Source organism: Centroberyx gerrardi, chromosome 11, assembly GCF_048128805.1.
Source record: "Centroberyx gerrardi isolate f3 chromosome 11, fCenGer3.hap1.cur.20231027, whole genome shotgun sequence".
Lineage (NCBI taxonomy): Eukaryota > Metazoa > Chordata > Actinopteri > Beryciformes > Berycidae > Centroberyx > Centroberyx gerrardi.
Window position 1 is genome coordinate 18,913,855 of NC_136007.1, and position 14,766 is coordinate 18,928,620.

At 38.1% G+C, this 14,766-nt stretch overlaps 1 protein-coding gene across 1 annotated transcript; it reads right to left on the minus strand.

Moving 5' to 3' along the window:
- Nucleotides 1-9,647: 9,647 nt before the first annotated feature.
- LOC139931826 (LIM/homeobox protein Lhx1-like) lies at nucleotides 9,648-14,201 on the minus strand. Its single transcript, XM_071925435.1, has 5 exons — nucleotides 14,032-14,201; nucleotides 12,812-13,032; nucleotides 11,816-12,090; nucleotides 10,696-10,849; nucleotides 9,648-10,024 (listed from the first exon to the last, which is right to left on the minus strand). The coding sequence occupies exons 1-5, from the start codon at nucleotides 14,199-14,201 to the stop codon at nucleotides 9,648-9,650; spliced, it is 1,197 nt and encodes a 398-aa protein (XP_071781536.1).
- Between the last annotated feature and the right edge of the window lie 565 nt (nucleotides 14,202-14,766).

The following is a 14,766-nucleotide window of genomic DNA, read 5'->3' on the forward strand; positions in this document are numbered from 1 at the left end:
GGTGTATGCACACAGAAAAACACACACACACACACCCACACACCCAGGGCCTGGTCTCCTGAAATTTTGTGAAAAGAGCACAATGTCTTAATATGCGAATACATGGTCTGTGCACGAAAAGTGAAAGAAATATGTAGTAGTGGTGGATGTGCGTATACATCTGCCTCCAACTCTGACAACGCCGTGTTTAAGTCCTAACTCAACTAACCCTAACCCTAACTAACCCTAACCCCAACCCTTTCAACTTTTAGTGAAAGTTTTTCTTATTTAACCATGACCAAAACCTTCCCATAACCTTAATCTAATTGTTTTAGTTGCCTAACCTTTACTAAAGTTTTAGTTGCCTAAACCCAACCCTAACCCTAACAAAAGTTGTTTTACTTGCCTAAACATAATCGTTAAAGTGCTAATCAGCAAGATTCTTTTTTTTTTTTTCATTTTGGCAACACCATTGGTGATAAGCAATCATTGCTTTGGTGTTTTGCACTATACATTTAGGCACTATCCCAGCATACTGTAATAATAGATACACTCAAAGTAGACTGAGGTTTCTTATATTTTTTCATGAACTGGCTATAGGTTGAATCACTGTTGGTACCAATCAGTGATAGAGAGTAGCAAAACATACATTTATGTACATAAAAATATAGTTAACCATTTTACATGCAATAGTCACATGCACCATTTCACATGCAATTGCAAGTGCAAGTGCAAATTTGTGGTGGAGGAACATAATCTTCACATAATTTGTCAGTTTGTACAGAGTTCAAGCTCACAAAATTTCATGACACACACACACACACAATTTTTTTTTACTTGTTTTCAATTGTTTTTGGTGTCCTTTTGTTTGCTCTGTAAAGCTCTTTGTTTTGTAAAAAACAATTCATGAATTATTTTGGTTTGCTTTGATCTGATTTGATGTCATGCTTTACTAGTGATGTTGCTTACAATCATATTATCAGGACTTTTATCATTGGAAAATATGGCAATTGTTTGGCAGTTTAAAATGCAGGTGTGGAATGTAATTGTCATTTCAAGATTATATTTTTTTTATGTCCTGGAAACTAAATCAATCAATAATACCAAGATTAGACAAGGCAGATCCTAGAATAACTGAAGTTATGGTAGAAGAAGAACATCTAGTATAATTTAGTGTCCAAAAAACATATCAGCAAGTAATTTCACCCAAGCACTGGCTGATTAAAATCTTTACAAGCAGATCCGCCTTGGCTTTTGGCTCACTTACAACTTGTCAATATCTATTAAAACATGCTGAAATATTCTCAAGACTCTGCCTTACAAATCATCCACTGCAGGAAAAGAAAGTAGGTGGGGAACGCTTATGATTCTGTCCTCTTCAACTTTAATCAAAAGTACACTGACGTGCTGCAGCCCCCTCCCTCCCTTTCATAATAATGGGCCGCTAAAAATTCAGGAGGCAGGCTCCACATCAATCACTCGCCAGATTTGAGTCCAATGCAATAAATATGTAAATGAGGAGAAGCCAATGTCTCGTAGCTTTGAGATCAGCGCAAGGAGAAAAAAAGGGAAAAACTGTATTAATTGCCCATGGCCAGAGGAATCCTATTACTGTGGGCATTGATTATAAAATTGTATGTGTGAATGATTTTCATGCAGAAAGTGGACTACCAAGCCTTGAGCAAAAAGTGAAGAAAGAGTCAAATTAGAGAAGTGGGCCAGATTGTTCAAGAGACAAAAAGACAAACCAGCAATGACAAAAAAGGCCAAATCTAAGTTCAAATAAGATTCTATTTAGACAATGAAGAAGATTTCCATCTCAGAATACAATAAAATGGTATAACATTACTGCAATCATGATCACTTGCAATGTTTAAAGTCCCTACGTGTAGAATATTTACCATATATCATTTTTCAAATTAATTTTGCTAGCAGACAAGTATAATGGCTGTTGAAAAATCTGGCCATCATGGTGAAAATCAGTGTTCTTGGTGCTCTGGTGTATTCTGTGTCCCCGGATACGATTTTCCACGATTTGTGCAAGACTAATTTATGACACAAAGGAACACAACAAACACTGGAGGACTGCCTTACTCTAGGCTACTTGTTAGGCGAACTAATACAGAGTCCAGATGCTGTGCAGTCCCACAGCGCTTAGCAAGGTGTGCAGCATCAACTGCTGCTGTACAGTTCTGGAATAATCAGGATAACCACATCATCGACCCAATGTATTGTCAACAAGAACAGATCCACTACTGTACAGCTACGCTCTGGCAGGTTAGCTGTCTTTCAGTATCATAACATGTAGCCTGTTAGCCAAAATGTTTCATTAGCATTGGGCAAACTTAATTAATTCCATACATTACGCAAAACTGCTTTGCTAGCTCAATCTGGTTGTAACTAAAATATTTGCCAGCAAAAAATAATTTGTTCTCACGCATAGATTAGCTACTGCAGTTGCAAACACACATTGCAAGACAGTAATACAAGGTGAGAGAACACCGTTTTGCTAGCATTGGACAAATTTAATAAATTCCATATCTGCTATGCAAAACTGCTTTGCTAGCTCAATCTAGTTGTAACTAAAAGGCAATTCGTGACACCAAGTGGGAGAAATCAGAGCCCACAAAAAAGTCCCTTTTATCCTATTTGTAATTACCAGTAGGAGCTTGTATTTACATTAAATCCCATATGACGTGAACGCGGCATATCTTCTACGCTTTCAGCAAAAAAGGAGCTGAGCTGCCTGCATTGTATGTTCACATTCCACAACGAGTATGGCCACATCAAGGGCATTGGTTTAGGGGACATTTGAAGGGGGTTTACTCAGCTTGTGATGTTCGACTGTCTGGATGTGCCGCCCTCCAGTGTGGCACATGCCATCTTATTTGTGCTTCTGTGCTTCTAGGGGTGTAACCTGTATTCTCTTTTTTCAACTGGCAGGCGTGCCAGTATGCTGTCCATAGTATGTGCTACACCAAGGGCTGGTTGCTCAGACATGAATAAAGCCTAGTCCTAGACTAAAAATTTTACACCTCCACTGAATATTAAATCTTAGCCTACTAGGGTTAATCCATGTCCAAGCAACCATCCACAAGTGTATTGACTGAAAATGGTTATTAAAATAACTGCTGTTCCCTGAATGCAAGGCACAAGACTCTTTGATACTTACTTACTACCTTTTGATACTTACTACTTACTTAGGTAAGAAGCAGTCTAGAACAGACCCATGTATTATGCCGTGATGCATTGGAACGTCTTGTTGGCTTTACGATGCACTTGAATATGAGCTCAGCTTTGGGTCCTGTGGTACGTAACCCCCATAGCTATGTATTGAAACTTGTTTCTCTCTTTCAGGGTTTATATTCATACCTGTTCACTGTATGTATTCCCGTATCCCCAATATACATCGTCTAAGCACACATGGAGTCAACCAAAGCTTCTGATTGACCCGATTGAGATGATCCATCTCTATGCTTAGATACGAGTGACTATACCCATTGTGCATGTCACCACCTAATGGCAATGCAGCGATTTTGGTTTTCCAACTTCAAATGCACTTCAAATTGAACAAGGACGGAATTCTATGAATCTGCCCTTGATGGCCAGTTGCTTACAAGGGTCAATGGGGCCTGTTGTGTAGATTTTGGATTATCTGTTTTAGTTCCTATTTTTTTTCTCGTTTCAATCCTGTGGTAAATTTTTTTAGATCTATAGCATGTCCATAGGGATATGTGAAGAAACAAATTCTTAATTACGCAGTCTTAATATGGCAATTCAAGAGTTGCAAAATTTCACCAAAAAAAAATAAAAATCTAAACAGCTTAAAGATACATGAAGCACATCTTAGTGTTCACATCATAAATGTACAACACTTCCCTGAAATACTCTTTTCAAGAACCGGTAAAATATATAGGTTTGACAGAAAACATAGCAGTTGACAACTGTTCAGTTAACAGGTATCAGAATAAATGATGTCCCTGCATTTTTTATTCAAAGTATATAATTGGAGAGGGAAAAAAAAAGATTTGCTGCATTGGCTCTAATGTAACATTTCTGGATACATACTGTATTTTGGAAACAGTGAAAGTAACAAGCTGTAAAACAAAGCTGTATACATCCCACTGCTTACTGCACAAATAACCTTTAATGCACAAATAATCAGCATGTGGTTTATCCAACAGTCTAATTCCATAATCAGTGTCAGCTAGATTTAAATTGATTTCCTGGCCTTGTGTTTGACTTGCAAATCTCTCCCTTAATCAAGGCATTTTGTTTGGATAAACAGGGATTAGTTTGATTAACAGCATAACATTATCTCCCTCTAACAGAAAAGGAGACATTTAAAGATTGTAGGCTTTAGATTTAGGCTTCAGTTACACAAATTTACACGGTATGGACAAAATAGAAAATATTACATATTTACATTTATTTACATATATTTATATGTTGTATAATATAACTATAATATTTGCCTCCACATTATATATATATAGTTCTTTTACCTCTAGATTGACACCCTGTTCTTCAAAATCATTAACATTATATCAGTAAAACTGACCCCATGCATGGTAATACATTTAAAGACCTGTCACCATCCTAACACTGCCATGACCGCTCCACACTTGATGTAATTTACTTCTTGCCATGCCCTTGTTAACTTTGCTATGTGGGCAAGACTAAGTGACGGCAGAGGGTTTACATAGCTGAAAATAAATCAACTCCTCGCCAGAATGATCAACAGTCCCCAGCAGTGAAACACCTCACAGAACTGGGTCACGATGTGTCTTCATTAAAATTTAATGTATTTGAACAGATTTACAGAGCCTGCAGAGGATCTGGCATCAAAAACTTACTGCTGAGGTGAGACTGCGTCCACATCCTGGGTGGGTGGGGTCTCACCTGTGGGGGCTCAGTTGATACTAATCTAACCTATCCTGAAAATCTGAGCCTTGACACCAATGACCTGAAAACTGACACAACATTCTGCCATTATTGTCTAAATTACTAGTGAAGGCTCTAACCCACAGCTTCCCACTTTACTGAGATATTAAAAATTGAATTTCCTCTAAGTTTGTTGTAACCACTTTCCGTCAACCTGCCTCGTCTACTTCTACTTCAGTTACTGATTTCCCAGAATGCCTTTCGATAACCCCCAGAGAACTTGCCTGGACTTGTTGCACCCAGCCATTAGTGTGTAGGCGGAGAGAAAAAGCTAGAGTCGTACCCTTACTCAAAACTCAACATGTCTTGTGGCTGCATTGCATTCTGGTCTATTGAGGCTGCTGTCGATGGAGAAATTGGTATGTCTTCCTCTTCTACAATGGATTTTTCTGTATATGATTGTTGAACGTCGGTGCAAATTGGTGAGTCTAGAAAGAAGCCCTTTCTTTTCAATTCTGACACCAAAACCTGACGTTTACCGTTTTACTACTATCAAACTCAATTGTAGCTGCACTGGAAATATTGATATTGTCTACGTTTGGCCACTTATCCACAGGAGTAAGAAAAATACACCACCAAATAACAAAATGGACCCAGGAATACAAGGTACATCGCCAATTGCTGTTTCTTTTTAACACAGTTCAACTGTTTTAAGGTGGATATTTCCTTTAAAGACTTGGGTTTTTTGGTGGATTGTGACTTACAAATATGACAAAGGTCAAAAACTCTATCTGCTTTCCTGATACTGAAATGTTGATGTTGAGAAGTTGAGCCTTCATCACATCAAGGCTTGATTTTATTACATATGTCAAACACTACAAGGTACTTCTCCTTAGGTGACATGCTACATCCCTACCAGCCTGTTTGTGCTTTAAGATCACAGAATACGGGTCTAGTAGTCATGCCAGGATTCAAAAAACCTCAGATGACACTAAAGCCTTCTACAGGACACTGCTCTTGTGGAATAGCCTGCCCAGTCTCTATTTTCAAAACTAACCTTTAAACTAATCTCTTCAGTATAGCATGCACACACAACAGTCTCCACAAACGAAATGTCCTGCCTGTCTCCTTCCCGTCCTGCTGGGGCCTTGGTCCTCCACACCGTCTCCCAGTGTCTCCCTCCCTGTTGGTCCTCTGCTCCACCACCCATTGGCTCCGCAGTCATCGGTGACCCTGCCAGCTCCTCGTCTCTCCTGCCCCCCCCCCCCCCCCCCCCCCCCCCGCCGACAGCTCTACTGTTCTGCTCCTTAAATCTCCTGCTTCACCGCTCACTGGCTCGATATTCATCGTTTGTCCTGTTCCCCCTTTGTGCCGCTCTCACCTTCCCCTGGCTCTGCAACACTCACTCTGTCATCACCCTCATCTCTCCCACTAACAGAGATGCCTCAACTTAATGCTTTCAGTCAGTCAGCTGCTGAAGTTTCATCCTCATTATTTGCAGACCTCAGTTTGTCCCTGCAGCCACTGCTGCCCAAATTATCCGGTAAATAATATGGACATTGTTCAATTATAGAGCATTCACAAATGGATTATGTAGCTACGCTCCATACACATGCTCACACACACACACACACTCGCACACACTCACACACACACTCACGCACACACACACACACACACACTCACGCACACACACATGCATGGACATACTTCTCCGTTACACTGTTATTTGTCTGAATGTTGCTTGTGCTTATATTAGTTCTATTTTGTTTGCTCAATTGCGGTTACATGATCATTATTGCTTTACCCTCTTTGCTTGATTTATTTATTTTTTCTAAATGTTTAAAGAACATTGCTGTGATTGGGATAAATTAGGATAAATCATGGATAAAAGTGACCAAGGCAAGAAAAGTTTAGCTGTGACCACACCAGGTAGAAATTTTAGCCTATAGGCTTCTGTGTTGTTGTGTGCGCTTTCTTGACAATCACAATGCTAATGAGCCAACATCAACATCAACCCCAATCTAGACAGCTCACTAGCTTTTGCAAAGTGATCAAAAAAAGAATGCTGACCAATTCCTTGTGGATTTGAAAGTTTATTGATTGCTAGCTAGATGTCTTGTCTTGATTAGCCAGCGATGCCAGTAACTGCACCAGCTAGTTCTGTTGACTGTGCAGCAGACAGAGCACCTGGCTACAGACGCTCCCTAACTTCACACCCTTGACAAATAGTTTCATTAGAGCTTGATAATCCCCTTGTGAAGAAGTTTGCAAGTATTTTACAGCATTAGAATTTTGGACAAAGGGCTATCATTTAGCAATTGGGTTTTAGAGAGCAATTTGGCATATGATCTAACCTCTGAAATAGCATGACAATTGCTTTTGAAATGGTAGAGATATTAAGGTCTGAAATTTGCTGTATTCTGTGACAGCCAACCAAAGCGAACTAATTCCAACAGTATCATGCTGATATAATAGTCACATGTAGTCAAAGTCTTGATCAATGCAATGAGTCTGTGTCCTATGGTGGCCACCTTATTCAAAGTGGCTTGGACACACATGAGTACAGGACATGTTGTCAGAGTCAAATGTGCTTAGATAAAAAGAAAAAAACTGAAAAACATGTCATGTCCTTAACGTACATTCAGTATGTTAAGGAAAAATTATTATTCAGGAAATGATAGCTGGTGTCAATCTGGTCAGGTCCACAGCAGATATTAACATTTGCCTCTTGATAATCTAAGGAACAGAGAAAAAAATCTTTGCAAATAATTTTTTATATAATTAATTATTTACACTAAGCTATTGTAATGAAATAAAGGTTTCGACCTTTGACCTGTTTCTAATAAAATCATCAATTTAAATACAGCACAAAACATTGGTTTTCTTATATAACGGAAAATTAAATGTTGAAATGTTTTATTAAAAAGATCTTCAACTTTACCACATTTGTATGACTGAACTCTTTTAGTTTCAGTTATATCCTGTGTGACAATTCATCAATGCCATGTGGCAACTTGCCTCAGTCTCCCCCATCTACTGAATAATAACTGGTGTCTTTTACATAGTTAAGCCGCAAGTAAATTTCAAATACAGCCAAGTAACAGTTGGATTATTTACTTGTAACCAAACTAAAGAATAAAGTACCTATTATTTTTTTTAATAACTAAGTAAACACATTTGAACATATTGCCACTGGTCTCCACATTTCATTGGCTGCAGAAGCAGGAAAACAGCTGAGGGTGTTTATAAATGCTACAGTATATTGTCCACATATGTATTGCATTGGAAATAATTAATATTTTGTTTTCTTAATTTAAAGGATCCCCTAATGTAATAATTTAGGTCTGTTGTGTCAAAAGCTTAGCAAAATCACTGTGTGTTAATCACATATTTAAACAGCAAGAAATGGATTTTCCAAAGTAATTTGCAAATAATCATGTTTTTCTTCAAGTGTTTTATTATACAGTGAATGGTCTTGTACATTGGTGGTCACATAAGCTTTATCATAACAATCAAATATCTCATGAAATTTGACATTTCAAAGACACAGCAGCTGCTGGCAGTATATGTGACCATCAATGTTTCATAATTTGACATTTTATACATAAAGACAAAAACATTTTGGATCTTGGCTGTTCAGTTCGCTGATCTGCAAATAATTGCTTTCACTATAGACATCCTCAGAGAATCAAGAGTAGAACTGAACTTCTCATAGTACTGTACGTCCCATAACTGAAGGTGCAGAGCACTTGCAGTGTTTGTGCTGTTTATTTGGCAACTGTTTATTTGTATTTTCTATCTTTTTTAAGTGAACACATAATACAAACTAGCACAGTGAGGAACCACATAAATAGAATAGATACAAAAGTTTGGTTTGTTTGCATTAAATGGTCTGTCCATCTGAATCAAGAGGTTTCAAACAATGCTGATATTCAAACCCCTGAATACTGTAACTTGACGTAAACAGTTGACTGCTCTGTACAATTGTCCATTATTTGTATAAGGTTGAATTCATCGTAAAGTCAAATTATTTTCTATCATATATTAGATTTTCAACTTTTTAAAGTTATCCTTTTGAAGGCAAACCTGTGCTGGCTATCAAATAATTATACCGCAAGAAGAAAACAAAACGAAATGTCCCACAAATAAACAACAATACTTCCGGGGCCCTGAGAGAGGCTTTTGGTCAACTGTATTGATCTGCTGAACATCACAATCATAATCTGTTCTTAAAAGATAACATCTCCCAATACACATGAACACATGGATAATAATGGGCCTATCAATATGTGTAAAATGTTAAAGGGCGCTAAAATGCTGAGCAACATGCATCTCACATCAACATTTTTGAAAGAACCAGTGATGTTGAAGTTGTGGCAGAAATTGTTTTTCATTGTGTGTATGAAAAAAAATGCTTTCTGCAGCCTACACATTTGTTTTGTTTGTTTATTGCTTGATCAATGAGGCCCATCGTTTTGAAAGAATTAATGAGTCAAATTGACAAGTAATTTTAAACCAATGTATTGACTGGTTAATAAATAAACAATTAAGCAAACAGATAGATAGATAGATAGATAGATAGATAGATAGATAGATAGATAGATAGATAGATAAACACAACATTAGCAACTAAATAATTAAATAATTAAATAAATAAATAAATAAATAAATAAGTAAATTAATAAATAAATAAATAATTTTACACTTTAAAAAACAAAAAAAGGATTGATTTGCCTTCAAAATCATCCTGTGCCATGTAGTGTAGTTCAGTGCTGGCCAGACTACCAGACAGTGCCTTCGCTCATTTCTGAAGAGGGTTGTGACAGCTGGTTGGTGTATCCGTTGTCACTGAGCGACAGCGTGGTGAAGGGAGTGCTGGGCCCACACATCTCACTGGAGATGCTGTGCATTGAGCCCGGTCCATTGGGTTCTGGACTAGGTGAGTCCGCCGGATGGTGAGACACAATGTCAGAGAAACACTGCACCTCTCCAGGACAGTGGTGCCCCGGGTGGTGATGGTCTATGACTCCTAACGGGGTGCCAGCAGGGACGGAGGAGGGCACAAAGCCCAGGTCTGCTGGGGTCTGAGCCTGGGATGACGGAGGACCCTGGAAGTACTCATAGTTTCCTCCAGAGCCGTAGTATTCACTGGGATAATCTGCATTTATAAACAACAACATCTGGATTAGTGCATGGAGCAGGCTTGGATTAATTATGACAGAAAGTTAAGAAAACATGAATAGAGATAGATAGATAGATAGATAGATAGATAGATAGATAGATAGATAGATAGAAAGAACAAAAGAAAGAAAGAAAGAAAGAAAGAAAATGACAAAACAGTCATGCTGATGTGTAGTGTCATATTTTTTAAATCAAGTCAAGTAGCCCTTGATCACAAATGCATGTCTCAACATGTCACAAACCTATCTAACTAATCAACGATCAATCACAAAACCAAATTATGCTTACATTTTTCTTTCTTTTAATGCATTATTCAGTGTCATGCTGGTGCATGATTGATACTGTATATTCTCTAGTGATCATGGTGGAAAAGTTTATCTAGAATCAATTTCCTATCAGTTTTAATGAATTCAATGGTTTAGTGTAATGAGCACACCAACCCTAAGCAACTTGATTAGCCTACATTATATTGACGTTCAAATATTCATTAGCCTACTTGAGATGTTTCTTTGAAGAGGTTTTGTTTATATCCACAGCAAATTAAATACAGTTTAGGTCTGCCATCAATAGCTGCGGTGTTAATAGGCATGAATGACAAGAAAGTGATGTAACCTATTATATCCTCATCAATATCCAAACATAGCCCACCTCCATAATAAGAGAAGTGGCCGAGCTCCCCTGGTTCCAGTCTGTCAAGCGCTCTCATCCTTCTCGGGCTGCGGAAAAACGCGTGTCTCCGCGCGCCCAGCGCGCTCAGCTGCTTCATCCGCCTCTCTTTAGACCTCCGGTTTTGGAACCAAACCTTTAGCACAAAGTGAGACAGAGCATGCATGGGTCAGTTTTGATTACACAAGCGACCTACTCTATATGAAAAAAGCAGTCAAGTTTCATAGGGAAACTATTCAAATATCACAGCACAACTGTGATATTCCGATAATTCCCCTATGACAGGAATATTTCGGAGATTAAAAGATACCATAAAGTAGGTTACGATAATGTCACTCCAAACTCGATAAGAACTACCACAGACACACTAAGTCCCTATAAGAATATTATAGAAATATTATAGTGATTGTTTTGTTAGGGGCGGCTTGCTTGTTATGTAGCCAAACACAATCAGACAGACTGCGTGGATGTATGCCACAAAAATGGAAGTGGTTGATAATATTGATAATAAGGAAATTAGAGTAGCCTAATAATTGTGATGTGGTTAAATTTGAATGTAGCCTAAGTGAAACTCGAAAATGATGATGAAGGTATGGCAAGCCTAAATGAGTCCAACTTTGATTTTAAAGGTTTTTATCATAAATTCGCCAGAAATTTATTTTGAAGCCATGTCTAAATATATATAGCTATTTATATATATATAGGCTACGGGTTTAGACGTTTTGGTATCAAACCCATTATTACATGCAAGCACTTGCCATAGGCTGCATTAAGGTTTAACGAATTGACGCCCCTGGACTTTGTTCTCCGACATAGGCTATATGTGTATCGTTTCCAAAAATGCTTAAGCTGTTTGAATACTGTGGACTGACTTTCTGTAGGGGGTCGTCGTCCAAATTTTGCAGGGGAAGAGGAAAGAAGCAGGTCAGCCGAGATAGTGTCCGATAATGGATGTCTGGCCGCTAGCTGTCTGATAATGAACGTCTTTCCGTTAGATGAATGGGGTTTATAGTTTATTTATGGGCAAATGATCAGATAGAGGGACTGGGGGTTTAGTGAATGGATGTCCCCGGTGTCGATGCAGATTTATGGGGTTTTTTACCTGGATCACTCTCATGTTGAGGCCGGTCTCCTGAGCCAGCTGCTCTCTGATGTGTCTGGTGGGTTTTGGAGTGGCCGCGAAAGCCGCTTTCAGGGTCTCCAGCTGCTTGGCTTTGATCGTGGTCCGAGGCCCGCGTCTCTTCCCGGCCACGCTCTGCTCGTCGTTCTCGTTGTTGCACGCCTCCTTATCGGACAAATGGCCCGTTTCTGAGTCTTTGCCGTCGTCCTGCGGGTCCTGGGAGTCTGGAGACAAACTTGGGTCGCTGCATGTCGTGACTGTCATATGAGAGCGAAACATATATTTGCACATTAACCTTCAAATATTTGCAGGTTCTGGGGATCTAAATCATATTCAAAACCCTTACGAAAAAATACAGTTAGGATATATATGTTTTTTTTTAGATAGATATAAATATCACAGCAAAACCATATAGGCTAATTCCATGTAGGAATATTATAGGGATATTATTGTGATACAATGGGAGATAAAAGCACGATAAGGTCACTATAAACTCAATATTGAGTTCCACACACACATTAAAAGTCCTTATGGGAATACTATAGAAATATTATAGTGATTAACTATTATAGTAGACTATTTACTCAAAATAAAATAGGCTAACTTAATGCTACAATTACTACTACAACTACTAGGCCTACTTAAAACTAGCCTACCACTAATACAAATAATAATAAACATATAATAATAATAATAATAATAATAATAATAATAATAATGGTTATAATAATGTATTTTTGATCTCTAAACTCTCATAAATTCTCGATAAAAGAAAATAAATAATGGCGTCCTGTCAAATTATTCTTCAATGAGGAGGTCGTCAATATTATTTAGGCTATTATTATCATTTTGACAGTCTCAGATTGTTAGTATTAAGCTACTATTATATGCATTTTATTTTTTTTATTTTTACATCAGCCTACAGAAATGCAGTCCTGTATTGTTCCATGTGTGACGGTTTGGTTAATGTTGAATCACCTGAGAGGAGGATCGTGTCCTTCCCGTTGTTGTTCTGGTAGTCCTCTTTACAAACAAACTTGAATTCGTCCAGGATGTACAGTTCCTCTCCGGTGGACAGCTGTTTGTTACACATCACACAGGTGAAACAGTTCAGGTGAAACACTTTGCTCTTGGCTCTCCGGACCAGATCATTGGGTGAAATTCCCTGGGCGCAGCCTCCACACTTTGTCCCAAATCTCCTGTGGAAAAGGGAAGGAGTAGTCAGAGGGAAGAAGTGATCTACAATCACATACTGCCTTCGATGATGGTTTGTTAATATTTAGACTTTCGTTTATATTGGCGAGTTTGTGATGGGCTTATAATAATATAGCCTACAATAGAAATACATTGATTGGGAATTTATAGCCTATAATGAGTGAGAAACTGCTGTAAACTGTGAAGCAATTCAATTTGCATGGTTAACATCAAACTGAGATTTTATTCAATCATTGCTTTAATTATGACCATACCTTTACGAAAAATAGCTACAGTAGACCAAATCCTATTATAAAGTGTATGAGGATACTATACATATATCAGAGCAAAACTATAAACCATTATGTCAAATCTTATTGAAATAATAGTGATGGCATAATAGATTAAAAAATATATAAAAATCACTATAATCTCACTATTGAATACCACAAACACAATATAAACTCCTCTAGCCTGCATTATATTATTCGTTAGGGTTAGGCCTATAGTCATTTTTAAAGTGCCTACTGAAGAGGCGTATTTGAATATTCAGAGAAACCTGTATTCTGTTCTGTGAAAGTGTCAAAGGCTTTCAAACTGATTTATTATTTAAATCCACTTATCACATTTTCACTCCAGTCTCGGCAAACAAACGGTCTATTCCCTCAAACATCCAGGCTCCAGCAGCCCCACAGTGTAAACAAAGGATGGTTTTAGTTGAATCCATCACAGAACATGATGGGATAGTTTTAATATAAACCCCATAAGCTTTTGGTGGATCAACATTCATAATTTGAACATTCCTATTTAGATTTTTCGTGTAGTTCTTGGGGAGATTGACATACATATTAGGTTTTATATCCCATATATACTTCACCTAGTTTTTTTTTAATCTCAAATAAAGATTTAAATTAGGCTAACAAGTGTATTTTTGTCATTGTTTCTTACTTCACAGACATAAAACGAAGCCTGAACCTTAAACACTTCGATTTTTGGGTGCTTACCTAAAGAAGTCATTCTTACAATACAGTTTCCCTTCTCGTGAAAAACATTTCTCTGTCAAATTGCATTTGCATTCGCAGCACTGAACACACTTGATGTGCCATGGTCTGTCCAAAACTTTGAGCAAAAACCTATCGACAATAGGCCTTTCGCAGCCAGCACAGTGAACCATTGTTTGCCGTATTTCCAGCCCAGTGTGTTGGATATATTTCTGTTTGTCTGAGCAAGATGTTTTCGTCTCCGATGTCGTCTCGATCACCTCAGTGATGACTTGCTGAGTGTTCATATAAGATCCGGGAAATCCAATGTATCCAAATGAATCTCAAGAATTATATCATCATCCGTGAGATTAAATGTTGCTCTTCTGTTCCACAGGACAACCATCCATATTTGGCAAATAGCCCCGAACGATAGCCTAACTGTTGAACAAATCTGAAAGACAGCATTTCTGAAGCAAAATTACAGACTGGAGAGCAGCGACGTCCCATCAAGACGATCCGTGATGTGCGATTTTATGGGTAAACACAGAAAACCAAAATACCCATTAGTGGGTATATTGTATCAGCTCACTGCCGTGCAATATATCCTGAGTGTTGTCTAACGCGGAAAAAAATAATGTAAAATACTGTCAATGTGCTCAGCCTTGGCATTTGTGTCCCATTTTCCCTGTGATGAACTCTCAGTCTAAGCGCCAGCAGTGTAATGAGCGCACCTCTTAAAGCTTATTGCCTATTCAG